Genomic DNA, 15,610 nt, shown 5'->3' with positions numbered 1-15,610 from the left:
AGGGCATCTATCGCCTGAACCAGTATAAACCTTGTGTCTTTTTGTATCACCATCCGGGATTAGGGGCACGCAGTACATTTTCACTAGTTGGTTGAGGGTCTGCCGGTCCAAAACACCGACACTGTTCGTTGACTGAAAAAATACGACTTATAAGCTAAGTGAACAGGACGAGGGTTACGGGGAATAGAAACCTGGGCCATTAGCAGGCCATGCCCGGGCCAGCACCAGCCCTTTCACTATTTTGCGGGCTATGCCGTGCCGTCCGACGGGCCCAGGGAGCGGACCAGGCATGGCCTGCTCCGCGGGCCGTGCTGGCACGGGCCCGTTGGCCACCGGGCTGGGCGTGCTTGGACCGGGCTAAAAATACGGGCCTTGTGCCGGGCTGACCGGCTCGGGCTGCATGCCCATTTATATCTGCACCCCGCTCACCCTCGTATGAGAGCAGGAACCAAGGAACGACGTGTCGTGGGCCGAACGGACAAACCTGCTGCTCGCACGTAACAAATGAGTCCGTTGAGTGGTGATTCGCGTGATGCTCGCATGTAACAACATGGCCCATTAATCTACCTATATAAAAGAAGAAGGAAAGCCTCGATGAATTTAGAAATAGTTTAGGGTTACAAATGCAAAAAGTGTTTATTAGATTTTTATTAATTTTGAAAATGTATAATAATAAATCACAAAAAGTCTAATTTAAAAAATATTATTCATAGGTTTTTGTATACCAGAAGATCTGCACGGTATATGTCATATAAAGATTATGAAATATGCTTTATGTAATCAAATTTATATATTTCTTAATATGTTTGTTTAAACCGTAGACATGGATAAAAATTGGATAATAGGTCCGATCAAAAAAATTGTTAATATGTTCATCTAAACCATAAGCCGCGTGCAACATCGTACACATTGATACAAATTCATCGTCCCGTGCAACGCACGGGCATAGTCCATGATATAACGTGAGATGGATACGCCAGACCAAAACCACGGCTGAAATTTTATTTCTTTATTTTAGACGGAGAAGAGACTGAGAACGGACAAAACACGGAGAGTCGATTAGTTTAATCCATGATATAATGTGAGATGGATAGGCCAAACCAAAATCACGACAGAAATTTTGGCTCCTTGGCCGTCCTGCTGGACTTTGCAGAAAGATTATATAATATAGACTACCTCCAGACTACATTGATTTACAGCGCCCGTTGCTGACCCTACAGACTACGCGTGCCGGAGAGGGAAAATTCCTACGCTGGAAACAGTAGGTGTCGCTGTTTGATGATTTATGCAAATGCGAAACAGATGAGCACACCTAGTTCAACCGATTGGTCGTCTGGGAAATAAGAGAAGGAATTTGAGCATTCGTGCATTTGAATAAAAAAACAATCAGATCCGTCGAGCACCATTAGATACATGTTGTGTATTCCAATGGGCGAGTGAACGATACCCTTACAATTTAGTCCATTTGTACATCAAATTTGTCGATAGAACCTAAGTACGTCCAATGAAGTTCTAATGGATTTTAATTCTCTCACATCTGGAGCCAAATTAATAGAAAAAATTGACCAAGCAATATCAAGGTGCTAAGCATTTCAGATCACAGAGCTTCTAATTAAGCTGTCTCGGGATAAACATTCTTTGTTATTGTTTTCGTTCTTGTAAGAAGCAACCATTGTTTAATTAGACATTTTAACAGCAAGGAAATGCAGGAATGTTGAATCTTCCCATTGATTCGTTTCACACAAGCGAAAATGCATCAAATATTCATGAGGGAACCAGCCCAAGTGGAATAATTTCTAATGGAAACAACCTCCTACAAACAAGTTTTAATGGAGGCGTTTCACAGTCACTTCAGTCAGTCCACATCTTTGAGCGCTTCGGATTCTAGAAGTCAGGTGTCAGGTCACAAGCAGACAACCAAAGAGTCCAAAACAATTTACATACAGGAAGTATCGCACCAGGAAGTCAATGAAACATATACATAGTTTACATACAAGCATAAAAAGGTCATCCTCCAGAAGCACAAGTATCACAATATGAACTGGGATCTCGATTAGTAGCATCAGGAAGTCATACCGAACAAAGAGAGTATACATGCTGGGGCATCCAAGAGTACTCATTGTTTCAGAGTCAGACAACTTCCAGAATCCAGAAGATACTTCAGAAATGGAATTGCCTAAAAGCACTATGCTCTAGTCTATTACAAGTGCTGGAAAAAAAAGAACCAGAAAGCATGCAAATAATAATCAGTGCACAGGAACGCTTCCGAAGTTCAGGAAATACTATTTCCCTCACCGTTTTACTTGTCTCCATTGGCATCATCCTCGCTATCCCTTTTCCTCTTATTTGGCAGGGAAGATCCTGCTTTGCTTTCGATGTTCTCCTTGTCTTCTGCATCCGCATCAACTTCGTCATCCTCAGCTTCACCGTCTTCGTCTTCAGCCTGAAAATGGTCAAATGTATTAGAACTATGTTTACCAAATTCTTTGCCTACAAAATCAAGTATCAATCGGTATACTAGACTGCTCAATTGAACTTGTTTAGGCCACAAATTGCAGGGAATTCCAAGAATGAGCTAGATAGAATGGTTTGGGACATTACACAAGGCCGCGAGTCCATGGCAGTTACAATTTTAAAGGTAAAACAGGGTCAAGCTCACACTGCAAAGTGCAACATAGCGCCATCAAGAGTTCAACACTACAATCTCTAGAGGAACAACAAAGCATGATGTTACTGGCAGCTACTGAGATGTAAAACAGAATCAAGGTGATACACATACTCACAGCCCAAGAACTGTGAGGGCTCAGTGACTAAACTCAAATTATGGAGCATCGAAGCATTTACAAGAACAAATAACTAGGTGATAATACATAAACAAGTGTCGAACCTTGATGATACACAGCGCAACTATGATAAATATTAAGTGCAAATATTGGCATGAAAACAGCAGGCCCAGAGCCCATGGTAAAATCGTCTATGTAGAAGATCGAGCAGGAAAGAGGTCAACATAAACACATCCTACCCAGAACACCTCTAAGTTATAGTGTTATACATTCTAGCAATAACGTAGTTACTAACAGATAGAATAATATTTCATTTAGAACAATGCACCTTCACCAGATGCAGGGATGTCATAATTTTTATAACCTTGCACAAGATTTGCTTCCATGCACCCAAAAAAATACAATCAGTATCATACCAGGGTTTTCATATATTATTGGAATAAGACACCAACAATTACTCATCTCATGCAGGATTCAACAGCAATGAATGCCAAAAATGAGAGTGTACAAAGATTGATGGATGGCATGGCACTTCAATGTGTAAAATGGCACACAAACAAACCGGTAGACATATAAAAGAAAATAAATGAATTAAGATTGATATACATAGGAACCTGCCAAAGGAACGCTGTCCGTAAATGAATTAAGATTGATGCACATAGGAACCTACCAAAGGAGTGTTGTCCACAAGTAAATGGATCATATGCAGTGCCATGAACATTTAAATAACAATGGAACTCACGCAAATGTATTCCCTCAAAGCTAACATCATACATCATCTAACTGGCAATGTTAAACTCATGATTTGACAACCCATTTTTCAAGTTAGCAGTTGTCAGCTAAAGATTTGAACATTAACCAATACAGATATTGACTGATAAATAAGAGAGATTTTGAGAAAAACCCTCACCTCCTCATCACCTTCTTCTTCGTCGTCGTCCCCTTCCCCATCCTCACCATCTTCTTCATCCCCTTCCTCTCCATCATCCTCTTCGCCCTCCTCCTCTCCCTCCACCCCTTCCCCTTCTTCTCCCTCTTCCCCCTCCTCGTCGTCCTCCTCATCGTCCTCGTCGTCATCCGTCTCCAAGCGCTCGTTTCCCTCAGCGTCAGCGCCGTCGAGGTGCTTCAAGCTGGGAATCAGCGCGAAGACCTTCTCCCTGTACCCCTTGACCTTGGAGACGGGGCACTGGTACAGGTCGAGCGACTCGACCCCGACCCCGGCGAGCGGCGCGAGCTCCTGGACGTCCGCGAACCGGTTGTTCCCTAGATCGAGGTGGCGCAGCGTGGCGCCGCAGGCCTCCGCGACGGCGGCGAGCGCGGCGGCCCCCGAGAGGCGGTTGTCGGGGAGGGAGAGGCGCCGGAGCGCCGGGAGGCGGGGCAGGCCCTCCAGCGAGGAGAGGCGCGCCCCCGCGACGGAGAGCTCCTCGAGGGAGGTGGCGAAGGGCTCGAGGAGGGCCGCGGAGGGGAGGCGGCCCGTGGAGGACTTGACGATGCCGTCGAGGGCGAGGGTCTTGGGCGCCGAGGTGGCCTTGGTGGCGGCGGAGATGGCGCGCTCCCACGCCGCGTCGTCCTCGCCGACGGCGGCCATCGCTGCGGCGGCGGCAGGGGCGGGGGGTGGTTCGGTGGTGGCAGGAGGAGAACCCTAGCAAAACCACTGTCAGTCCGAGTGTGTCTGGGGGTAGTACGGCGTACGGAGATGGATGGGGAATTGCGGATTCGGTGGATGGGCCGTGGATGCTCCCCTAGACTTGGATTTGGGCTAAGGCCCATGATCTTCTTTTCTAGAGGAAGGCCCATGGTCCTAAGAAGAGAAAGACTGATGTGATGATACACTTGATGATTTGAGGCCCATGGAACTCATTAGCTAATCGAGTAGAACAGCAGCAGTCTGGGCACCTTCGGCTTCTTAAAAAAAAAAAAAAACTGGAGGTGAGAGGTCGCGAAAGGACCAAGTTGTCACGACAACTGACAAGTGACATGCTATTGTCTTGAGGTGAGAGAAAGCAAATGGTGTCCAAGATGTCACGATGCCAATCATCAGAAATTCAGGTTTTTAAGGGCGCGTTTGATTTGGGCTCCGGAGGCCTGGCTGAGCCCGTGGGCTGTAAGTTCACGTGTTTGATTTTCTTGTACTGTTCATCAGTCCGGCCCACACGCTCCTCAAAGCACCCAAATGGGTGGCTCCAAGGAAACGACCTGAGTGTTCGTTTTCTCAGAGCCCGGCCCGGTGGAGCGAGCTGGGGCGTGTTTTTGTTACCTCCAGTGTTAAGCCCTAAACAAATTACTAAATTATATCGTGAGCATCATGTTTATGTGATAATGCATGTGATAAAAAATATAGATAATATTTTTGTAACTTTAAATGATCAATAAAAATGTAAATGATAAGCTATTTCATAACTCATATGTATCCAGTAGGGTTTAAAATTAATTTTTATTGAACAAAAATACTATAGAACATATATGTGGCCCTTAAATAAAGTTTAGAATATGAACTTTGTAGATAACAATAAAATACTTGTTATAGAAACATAACATTGCTAGCCAATATTTATAATAGCCTAGAAATACAACTTGGAATCAAATTCAGCTCATAGACTTAGAAGATTTTTAAATATATAGATAGCTAGACAATGCCATGTTTGGCAATTTATTTTACGAAATCGGGTTAAGAATATGTGTTATATTTTAGCTCGGTTTGATAGCCTCATATGCCATCTTGAGCATGGTGAAGATGGTTTAGGTCTAGAAGCAACCGTTTAGCTGTTATATGTGCTTTAAAAATGCGTGCACGGCTTGGGTTGGCCGGGTGGACGCGGTCAACACGCTCAGGCCGTTGCCGCGCTTGTTGCTCGCGCATGGCCAGCCACCGCTACCTCTGGCATGGTCGTCACTGGCCTCTACCGCGCGGAGCTGCTGTTGCTGCTTGCGTGGTCATGCGGCGCTGCTGGCTGTCCCACCACGCTGCCGACCCGCCCTGTGCCGCGACGCAGTCGCTATAGGTGCCGTCGCCTCACCATCACGTCCGCGCTTCTCTCTACACCTCTGCACCGCTACTGGCCCTGTTCGAGGCCGCCACTGCGCGCATGTGGCCATGCTCGTCGTCGTCTTGCCATTTATGGCGCTGCGCTTGTCCTTTCTGTCTACGCGCATGCCTTCCCGGTCACACTGAGCCCGTCCTGCCAAGGCGAGGTCGTGCTATGCCACCTACCGACCCGTCTCTCTCTCTCTGTTGTCACCGTCGGAGTCGTGCCCCACGCAATTGACCAGCGAGTGGACATCTCCTTTCAATTCCGAGCGCCTGTGTCTCCGCCATCAAGTCCTCTTGCCGCCCGACCCCACCCCACCTTGAATTGCGCCCGGTCGAGCTCCAATTTGGCGTTTTCCCGCCGTCGTGCTGATAAGGCCGCGTCCGACTGTGGACGAGGGCAGCCCTCCTACCGTCCCTCCCGAGCCAATTTACCTGCATCACTAGTTTCGCCTTGCCTCCCTCTCCACCTTGCGCAAGCCAGTGGAACCGCTACCGCCTCCCCATCGCCGCTGACGCGACCGTGCCATGCGGTACGCCGCCGCACGGCTCGGCTACACATGGCCACACGTCCTCCACCATCCTTTACCCCAACCATCACCATGGCTAGGTCCACGGTAGTTTACTGATGCTCCCTCGCTAGCCAGTTAGGTTCTTAGATGCTCTGGATCACCAGGGCAGATGCACCGCCACCGCAGACGGCCACACATCCCTGTAGCTTGCTCTAGCTCGTCCTGCCGCCCCATGTTGCTGCTTGATGTAGGCGGTTGGACCATAGTTGAAGGTCGACCTGACCAACGAGCCAACACGAGCCTCTGGTGCTCAGCACGGTCGCGCCGTGTCATCGCCGTCGTGCCACCGTGCGCTGAGTCGCTAGTGGTGCACGCGGGTGAATTAGGGAAAAGTCAGGGGGTTAAGTGAGAAGGTCTGAGAGAGGAAAAAATTGTGTTAGTACCTAGTTGTAAATTGGGATGAGTTCAAGGTCTCTTTTTCAAAATCGCCAACACACGCGGGACTCCCCTGCTGTAACCCCTCGGTGTTACATTGTACAGTTTTTGCTAAAACATTGCATGAGCATCATACTTGTGTGTACATGTGTGTAATATTGGGTACAAAATCAATGTACGACACTTGAAATGTTCGTCGGCAACATGAAACAAATGTTACATTTCATATCGCTTTATATCGTTTAGGTATCTAAGTGAATTTTTATCGGACAGAAATGCCATGGAACGCATCAGCGGAACATAGTAAAGTTGGAGCCCAAACTTCATAGGCGATGATGAAATACGTACGATCGAGGATGGGGTTCGCTAGCTAGTGTATCAAGTAGCTTGAAAAAGGAATTCGACGTGAAACCGTTTGAAGCTTAGTCGTTTCGCGTAAGTTTGAAAATGGGCCGACGAAGCCATGTTCGACAATTTTTGTAGTGCGATCGGGTCAAGAAGTGGCGTGGTGTCTTGGCTTAGTTCGATAGCCCTATGTACCCGCTTAAAGATAGAATGACTGGTTTGGCTTTCGGATCATCGATTTGGTCCTAGTAGAAGCTTTAAAAAGCGTGCATGACATGTTTTCCACTTCCGGGCGCGGTCACCGCCTCTGTTCGGCCTAGCACCGCTGCTCTAGCCACCCAGCACGCGCTGCCATGCCCACCGTGTCGCCACCGTCGTGCCTATGCAACCACGTCTGCGCGTGTGGCTCCCTGCGCCGCTGGCCACGACCTCCTGCCGCCATGCACTGGCGCAGCTCGCACACGCCGCACGCGCCCAGTCGCCACTGCCCGCCCATCGTCGCCACGCGTAGGCCATTTGGCCATCACTACCGCCTCGTCCTCACCGCTGTTGCGCACCTGGCACTAGGGTCCGATAGGCCTAGATGCTTTGCCCTCCATCACGTCCACCTGTGTCAATGCAACCGTCGCGTCTGTCTGTGTGTTTGGCTCGCCCAAATCGGTGTCGCCGCTCACCCAAGCGCGCTCACACACACAACCGGCATAGCTACTACTCCCGTTGACATTTGGTTGCACGTGCATGGGTTGGCCCCGCCAGCCCTCGCCTTCACGGTTGCGCGCGTGGACATGCCACGTTGCCCTGTCGCATTGTCTAGAGAGTCATCGGCCAACCATGCCATGCCAAGGCCTAACTCACTCCGCCAGTCCCCTCCTGCATTTGCCCATGTTTGGGGGACGAGTGGGGGTATAGTGTCATGCCTAACTCGCCCTGGGCCGTAGTATGATGTTAGGCGCCCATTTAAGCTTTCATCATCGCCATCGACACCATTAAGCCGAATGTCGTCGCCCCTCAAATTGGTCGTGTGTAGTCCATCCCTTTCCAATTCATCGTGTACCTAGATAGCTTGAGTAGTTAGCTTCTGATTGGAGTCATCTCGATGGGCTTCCTTCCTACGGTGATGTAATGGGGAGAGTTTTCCCCTCGGTGGTCCGCCATGGTCGGCGCGATGAGTTCTTGGCTTGAGGCGCTGCTCTTTGTTCTTGTGTCTAATTCGAGCAGGGTTGTTGCCTCTCCTTGACTCATTTGCCTCGCCCATGCAGTGGCTCCGCCGACGGAGCAGCAGGGTGCCGGGAACATCTTCACCATGGCTGACGTGAACCGGGCGACCCCGTGTACATGGCTAGTCGCCTTGCCGTGCCCCACGACCTCATCCAAGCTATCCTATGTGTCGCTGGTAAGGCCCTCTTGCTCCTAGGATAGGTGGTTGAGTCAATTAGTGGCTAGGTAGCTCGAAGCGTGTTGGCGGTCGTCGGTGAGCTAGCTCAGATGTTGTTCCTATGGCCAGCTCGGTTGGGCACAGTAGTGATGCAATTAGTGCTTCAAGGTGGTTACTCTTAGCCTGTAGATGGTTACCGAGTAGTAGTAGAGGCATGGTGTTAGGTGAGTTCACCGACGTCGGGTTGCCGTGGCCAGACCTCGCCGTGGCGCGTGGCCACGCCTGCATGATGTGCCATTCTTGGCGTTTGTTACCTCAATCTATTGCGCATTGCCCGTAGAGGCTCATGGGGGTGTTGGTTGGGGCCAGAGAGGTCTGTGCTCACCGGTGTTTGGCCGGCGAGGGCGCGACCTCTGTTCATTCAGCTAGGGGCTTCGTAAAACATGAATCCGAATAGAAGTAGGGTCCAAGATACAAACTCTGTGACTCGGTGAAATAGTACTTGAGTAGGTTTTGTGAATAGGGTAGAGAACGGGGGCTTTTTCGCTAAGGAGCCAGCCACACGCGGCTCCGCTGTGGGCCGCCTAATATGGGCCGCTCTACGCGCCGTGGAGTGGGCCGCACCGGTTGCTGTGCATGCGCATGGGCGGGACACCGGGGTGGGCCGAGCCATCGCTCGTGGGCCACGTGGTAGAATTCATTTTCAATTTTCCAGCGATTTACAAATGTTTATTCAGTATAGTTTCTAGCTGAACTTTGATAAATTATAGTAAATTTTGTAGATGTCCAAAAATAGTGAAACCAAGTTTGTTAGGTTCACAAAAATACCATCTATCTGTTAGTGTAGTTAGATTATAGTTAGCTATGACAATAGTAGGTTCATAAATTCAAACTAAAGAGCTTAGTATTATGTAGATTAATATTTGTAGGAATTTTTATGGTAAATTGGTGTTAGCTATGGCTATGTAAATTTTATAGTAGGCTCACTAGATTATTATGTACTTGCTGTAAATTTTGTAGCCCTAGAGTAAGTTGATAAATAGAGTAGCTATTATCCTTGCTTTATCATGTATAGCGTAAATCAGCATTAGGAGTAAGAATACTTGTAGTTGCTATAATAATGAATGTCATACTTCATACTTGTTATTGGTAACAATAGATAACTTAGTACCATGGTCGGTAACACTAGCTTAGTAGTTAGGCAGATGTACTTTTATTTTAAGAGTTGTTGTTGCTATATTAATAAGTATTACATCATTATTTTATGCATGTAGATCACGAGTTGGTAGAGTTCGTGCCTATCGACGAATAGGAGTATGAGGAAGTCATCGAGAAGTATGATGAGGAGATCCTCGTGTAGGAGGGAGCCTCGAAGCCTTTTGGAGCTGACTTTGTAGACCCGTCGCCTGCCCAAGGCAAGCCCCGATGCATAACCCCTATTTTATTATCACTGAATATATATATGATGTGCATTTAAGTTACAGACATTTTATGAAAACTACATGCATAAATATATCTACCCATGAGTCCTACTAGTATAGGTCGAGTAGTTGTTATGCTCAGGGTATCGGTAGCATGAGTAACCTACCGTTACTCGCAAATAGATGATAAATATGATTACTCATGATAAAATGGTGGAAAGGAAAATGGTGACCGGTCAGGGATATGATTTGGGTACTAGTGGGTGTAAGGGGTTGTATCCTGCGGCCAATAGGGCATAGCTCGGTTACACTTTTTCCCTATCTGTGTCAATTAAAGACCGGTCGTTGCCTAAGTCTCGAGGCAAGTCATAGATCTATTATCCCGAGCACATACTTGGGCATGGGTACAAGGAAGACTCGTTGCTCTCTTGTCGTGGATCCGACTCTTTCCAGACCGACTGATTGGAGGCGGGAATGGTAGAGGTTCTTGCACCGCACTGAGTTCGGGACTCAGAAGTAGGGGCTTGGAGTCTAAGTTTAGACGGAGACCTAGATACCTAGGATATGAGGGTGATGGGTTAGTCCTGCTTGTGCCTAGGGTACAAGCAGAGCATGTGTTTTTGGGGTACCCATCTAGGGGCATTGATTCGTGAATCGTCAGGCAATCCAATATGACTTGTTTTTGGGTCTAGCACCATAGTAAAAACTGAAAGATGAAAGATGATAAAATAGAACTAATTGCTCAACTCTTGCTTGAAAGTAGAACAAGTGCTTATATAGACTGGATAGATAATAACTTAATATGACTGATAATAATGACATAAATAAGGAGTCACTATTAGTATTGCTTTCTACTAAAAGAAAACCAACAAACCATAAAGCTTCTCATATTCCTTAGAGTCAGGAAATTATTTTCACTAGTCGAATAAGTCTTATCAGTACATTGTGTACTCAGGGTTTATTTACCCCTGTTGCAAGTGATGCATGAGAAGTACCATTGTATGGAGGATTCTTCTGGTAGGCATAGATGGATCCTCGTTCTTATCGCTAGATGTTTATTTTCAATTCCACTATTTATTATTCCGCACTCTGACTTTTGGTAATGTAATAATGTAGTTTTTAAGAAACTCATATGTATGAAATGGACCAGTATTATAACTCGTTCTCATTATTTGATCCTTGGAAAAAATGTGGATCTTCTGGGTTCTCCCTTAGGGGTGTGCTCGACGGATACCGCCCGTTGTAGCTTGCTTTTGGGGTGCTTAGTGTCTGGTGGAAGACGAGCACCTCCGTAAGCGTGTTATTTCGGTCGGTTCTGCCACACCCACCGCGGGCCGCCTCGTAAGTGGGCTAGCCTCGCATGGGCCGTGCCAGAGGGCCGCTGCGCGTGTGTTGTGTCGCGCGGGCCGCGCGTGTGGGCCACGCGAGAGATTTAGTTTTCTTTTTTCATAAGAAATTAGCATTGGTTTTCTAATTTATTTTTTGAGCTGATCTTTGGTAAATCATATAAAATCATATAGGTGTCTAAAAATTGTTAAACAAATTTTGTTAGGTTCCTAAAATTATGCTCTATTGGTTGACGTATTTAGTTCATATTTATACATGTTGACATTAGGAGCTATTAAATCATTTGAGGATGCTTAATAATATTAAGTTAATTATTGTAGGAATTTTTGTGGTAAATTGGTGATAGCTTTAGTCCTAAAAATTTTATAGTAGCTTCATTGTTTTATTATGTGCTCACTATAATTTCTGTAGCCTTAGAATAGACTAAGCATGAGGGTAGTTAAATGTTCTTTGTTTCAATATACATTAAATCATTAGTAGAAATAAAGATATACCCTTAAATTACAAAACTGAGTGTTTGTTAGTTGAATCCAACACCTTGCTTGATGAAGATGATAGTTCGCTTAGTATCTTAGTCATTAGAGCTAATTTAGTAGCTTGGTATGCATATTCTTAGTTTAAGTGTTGCTGTTGCTTGAATGCTAAGTGTTGCATTATCATCACATGCATGTAGAGAACGAGTTGGTGGAGATCGTGGCCACCGGCGATCATGAGTTCAAGGAGATCGTCGAGGAGTACGAGGAGATTCTCATGTAGGAGGAGATCCTAGAGTCGCCACTGACTAACTCAGCTAACACCATGCATGCCTAAGGAAGCCCCGATGCATAACCTCTATTTTATAATTCATCATATATAAATGTGTTGTGCATTTATGTTACAGGATTTTATTGAAAAAAACTTGCATAGATATACATGTCCTAAGAGTTTTACTAGTGTAGGTTCGAGTAGATGCTATGCTTAGGTTATCGGTAGCATGAGTAACCTATCGTTGCTCATAATAGGGGATTATTATTACTCTCATAATAAAATGATGACAGAAAAAATAGAGACAGGGCAGGGATATTGTATGGGTATTGATGGATGTAATAGGTTGTGTCCCATGTCCAACGTGGCTTAGCTTGGTTACACTGTTTTCCCTGTTTGTGTCGATTAAGGACCATCCGTTGTTGTGGATGGTAGTCAGACCATAGACTTATTATCATGAGCACATACTTGCTTATGGGAGTAAAAAGGCTTGTTATGCTCTTGTCGTGGGTTCTGGCTCTTTTCTGGACCGACTGATTGGAGGCGGAGAAAGGTGGAGGTCTAAGCACCATACTGAGACCGGGTCTCAAGTGTGGAGGCTTGGAATCCAAGTTTGGATGGGGACCTAGACCCCGTAATAGGAGTAGAATGGGTTGGTCTTGTTTGTGTCTAGGGTACAAATAGGGCGTGTGTGTCGGGGTACCCAGCTAGAATATATTGGTTCATGAATCATCGTTTCCATGAGACGGTATGATTTGGCTATGGTCTAGCACCGTAGTAAGAACTAGAAGATGAAAGATGGTGAAATAGTTCTAATTGCTTAACCCTTGCTTCAAAGTAGAACAAGTGCTTACCTAGAATGGTTATCTAATGAAGTAATCATGACTGTTAATAAAACTTGACTGTAAGGATAAACTATTAGTAATATTTTCCACAAACAAAAAGAAAATAACAAACCCATATTGCCTATCATATCCTTGAGAGTTGGAAAACTATTCTCACTTGTCGGGTAAGTCTTGTGAGTACATTGTGTACTCAGGGTTTAATTTATTCCTATTGCAGGTGCAGCTTGAGGAGTAGCTCTTGTGTGGAGGATTCTTCTGGTGGGCATAGACGAATTCTTATATCATTTCTACTAGATATTTATTTTCATTCCATTGTTTAATTATTGTAACACCCCTGGTGTTACGAGCTCATTTAACACCAAGATTTAGGCCTAAGTAAATCATCGAAATGAGTTTCTCATATTTTTTATTTAAAAACACACTTGAAATGATACACAAATTTTATGTGGCTCACTTCTCTAAGAGAGAGAGAGAGTCAAATAAATATAGTGAGTTATTTTACTTAAATGCATATATGTGTTAATGAAAAATCCTAACACGAAGAGTAGAATAAGTAGTTTTAAACATTGGCACGGAAGCATTTTTTATAAACAAAAATCAAATATAACTTGTATGTAGTATTTGAATAAAGTTAGAGTATAAGTGCAGTAGATGAAAATGCAATATTAATTTTAGGAGAATACAAACTATTAGTTAGTATTTTATGAGTTTAAAAAATCAAACTTGGAATTTAGAAGGGTCATTTTCGTTGCCAGCAAGCACTTGAGCTTATGTTTGAAAGTATCCTTCTTTGGTAAATTATATTGGACAAACTAATTAGGAAGTGCTTAGATATTATGTTTCTAAGAGTTAGTATGTAGTATGTACTAGGTCATGGTATAATTGTTAGTTGAATCCAGTAAGGTTTAGACCCTTTAAAAATTATGACAAAAGCGCTAAAGGTTATTAGTTCTAACCAAGCCTTTACTCTGTCCAAGTCGAAAAAAATTGTAGAGAATGCCATTTTGGTATTTAAAATTCAATAAAAATGATTAATCAATACATCCATGTTTTATATAGTTGGTTGCATCAAGACGAGCACTTGGGCATGGTGTAGGTTATAGTCATGTTGGTTGTCACGTGGGACTCGTAGAAATTGCCCAAAACCCCTTAGAACGCGTGACGGGTCATGTTTCGGGGCTCTGTTCGTGAACTAGCGTCCAATGCGATTGACCTGTTTTGGCGTCTCACTATCTTCCTCTCTAGACATCCTCTAGTTGTATGGATTGCTCCTCTAGCTAGCCGTTAGTGTCGACTTTGGGGTCATGGAATTAGTTGAGCCTTCGCTGAATCGATGAGTAGTTTTTTAGGCCACTTTAATAATCGTGCTTGGCACCGCTTCGGCCGTTGGCCCCATGGGCGTGGTCACCATGCGCAGGTGTGTAGCTTGTGCCGGGCTTGGTTCATGGTCGGCCGTGGCCTCTCCCTATGGGCCAGCACATGTGTAGCTACCGCGTGCCAACTAACGCTGTGGCGTGTCTCTTGCCTATCCTTGCCTCTTGCTGGCCAACTCACACCGTGCCACTAGGCCGCGCGTAGGTCCAGGCCGACACCACGGTAGCCACCGTCTAGCTGATGGGGTGTGTGTCTTAGCTACACATTTCACCTACCCACCCTTCGATTCATCTACCATGAGCCAATGCCGCTACCGCCGCATCGTGGCGATCCGGTGCCGATCGTAGTGCCGAGGTGATGCTCCTCTACCTTGCTTGTCTCACTCAATGCCGCCTGAGGGCTCGCTTGGGTCTTCAAGCCATGTGCACCACGCCAAGCTCTTCCCTGCCTTGTTAGCTATGAGCATGTGCTTGTACCACTCCGTTTTAACCCGCTTGGCTCGCCTTTGTGCCTCTCCGCGACATGGCAGCAGCAGGGGCACCGTACTTCCCATTCTCCCAATTCACCTTACTCGAGGCTCCGTAGTTCGATTCCCCATACCAACAAGTAGCCTAGGAGGTTATCCAGTAGCCCGACCCACACCAAGGAGCAGCTGGGCATTGTGGTCGGCCAATTTGGCGTTTGACTCGTCGTCGGTCAAAAATCACCGCCGTGCTCAGGAAATTGGGGGTAACGCCCGTAGGGCTGGTTGCATTTTGATTGATCGTATCCCTAAGCTCGCCTTGATGTCCCCTATTCGGTGCTCACATGGTTTTGGCTAGGGTGCTTATCGGTGGCGAGGTGACACGTCGGTGTCCGCCTCAGAGCGCCGCTGCCCTATCAACTCACGCGTGGACTGGCCACCCTGACCCCTTCTCCGCTTCAACCATCACTGCAGCTTGGATTGCAGTGAGCTCCTAGTGCTTCCCTACTATCTTTACTCCTCTGTTAATGGCCTAGTCCACCGAAACGCTTGCGCCACCATGCGGTTCGGCCCGATGTCGTGGTTAGGTGTGGTAGTGCACTGTTGAGCTCCTTTCTATTTTGCATCGCTGCGCGTAGGTTCATAGGTCTCCATTAGTCAGTTAGGGGTGTTGATTAAGCCTTGGTTGGCCGGCTTAGCCATGCAATGTCGGTTGGAGCTTCGCCAGTGAGCGCGGTGGCATCGGGGCCACCCTATTGTCAAGGCGGATAGTTTGGGGGCTAGTTTATAAAACCACTGACGGAAGGCATAATGCACATAGTAGTGGTATTAATATCTGAAACCTCAGGGGCTTTCCTACAAAGCCGTCGTCGTGCGCGGGGCATGTCTGCCGTGGGCCGCTTGTTGGGTCGGCCTACTAGTGCGTGGCCTCATTCCGC

General features: G+C 46.3%; 1 protein-coding gene across 1 annotated transcript; it reads right to left on the bottom strand.

The window, feature by feature from the left end:
- Positions 1–2,025: 2,025 nt before the first annotated feature.
- Positions 2,026–4,454, bottom strand: LOC136538453 (acidic leucine-rich nuclear phosphoprotein 32-related protein 2-like). The gene is made up of 2 exons (XM_066530424.1): positions 3,694–4,454; positions 2,026–2,443 (listed from the first exon to the last, which is right to left on the bottom strand). Exons 1-2 carry the CDS (start codon positions 4,369–4,371, stop codon positions 2,300–2,302), a joined length of 822 nt encoding a protein of 273 aa, XP_066386521.1. The 5' UTR covers positions 4,372–4,454; the 3' UTR covers positions 2,026–2,299.
- Positions 4,455–15,610: the final 11,156 nt, after the last annotated feature.

Source organism: Miscanthus floridulus, chromosome 2, assembly GCF_019320115.1.
Source record: "Miscanthus floridulus cultivar M001 chromosome 2, ASM1932011v1, whole genome shotgun sequence".
NCBI classification, from domain to species: Eukaryota; Viridiplantae; Streptophyta; class Magnoliopsida; order Poales; family Poaceae; genus Miscanthus; species Miscanthus floridulus.
The sequence above is the reverse complement of the archived record's forward strand: the minus strand, read 5'-3'. Positions and strand labels throughout refer to the sequence as shown.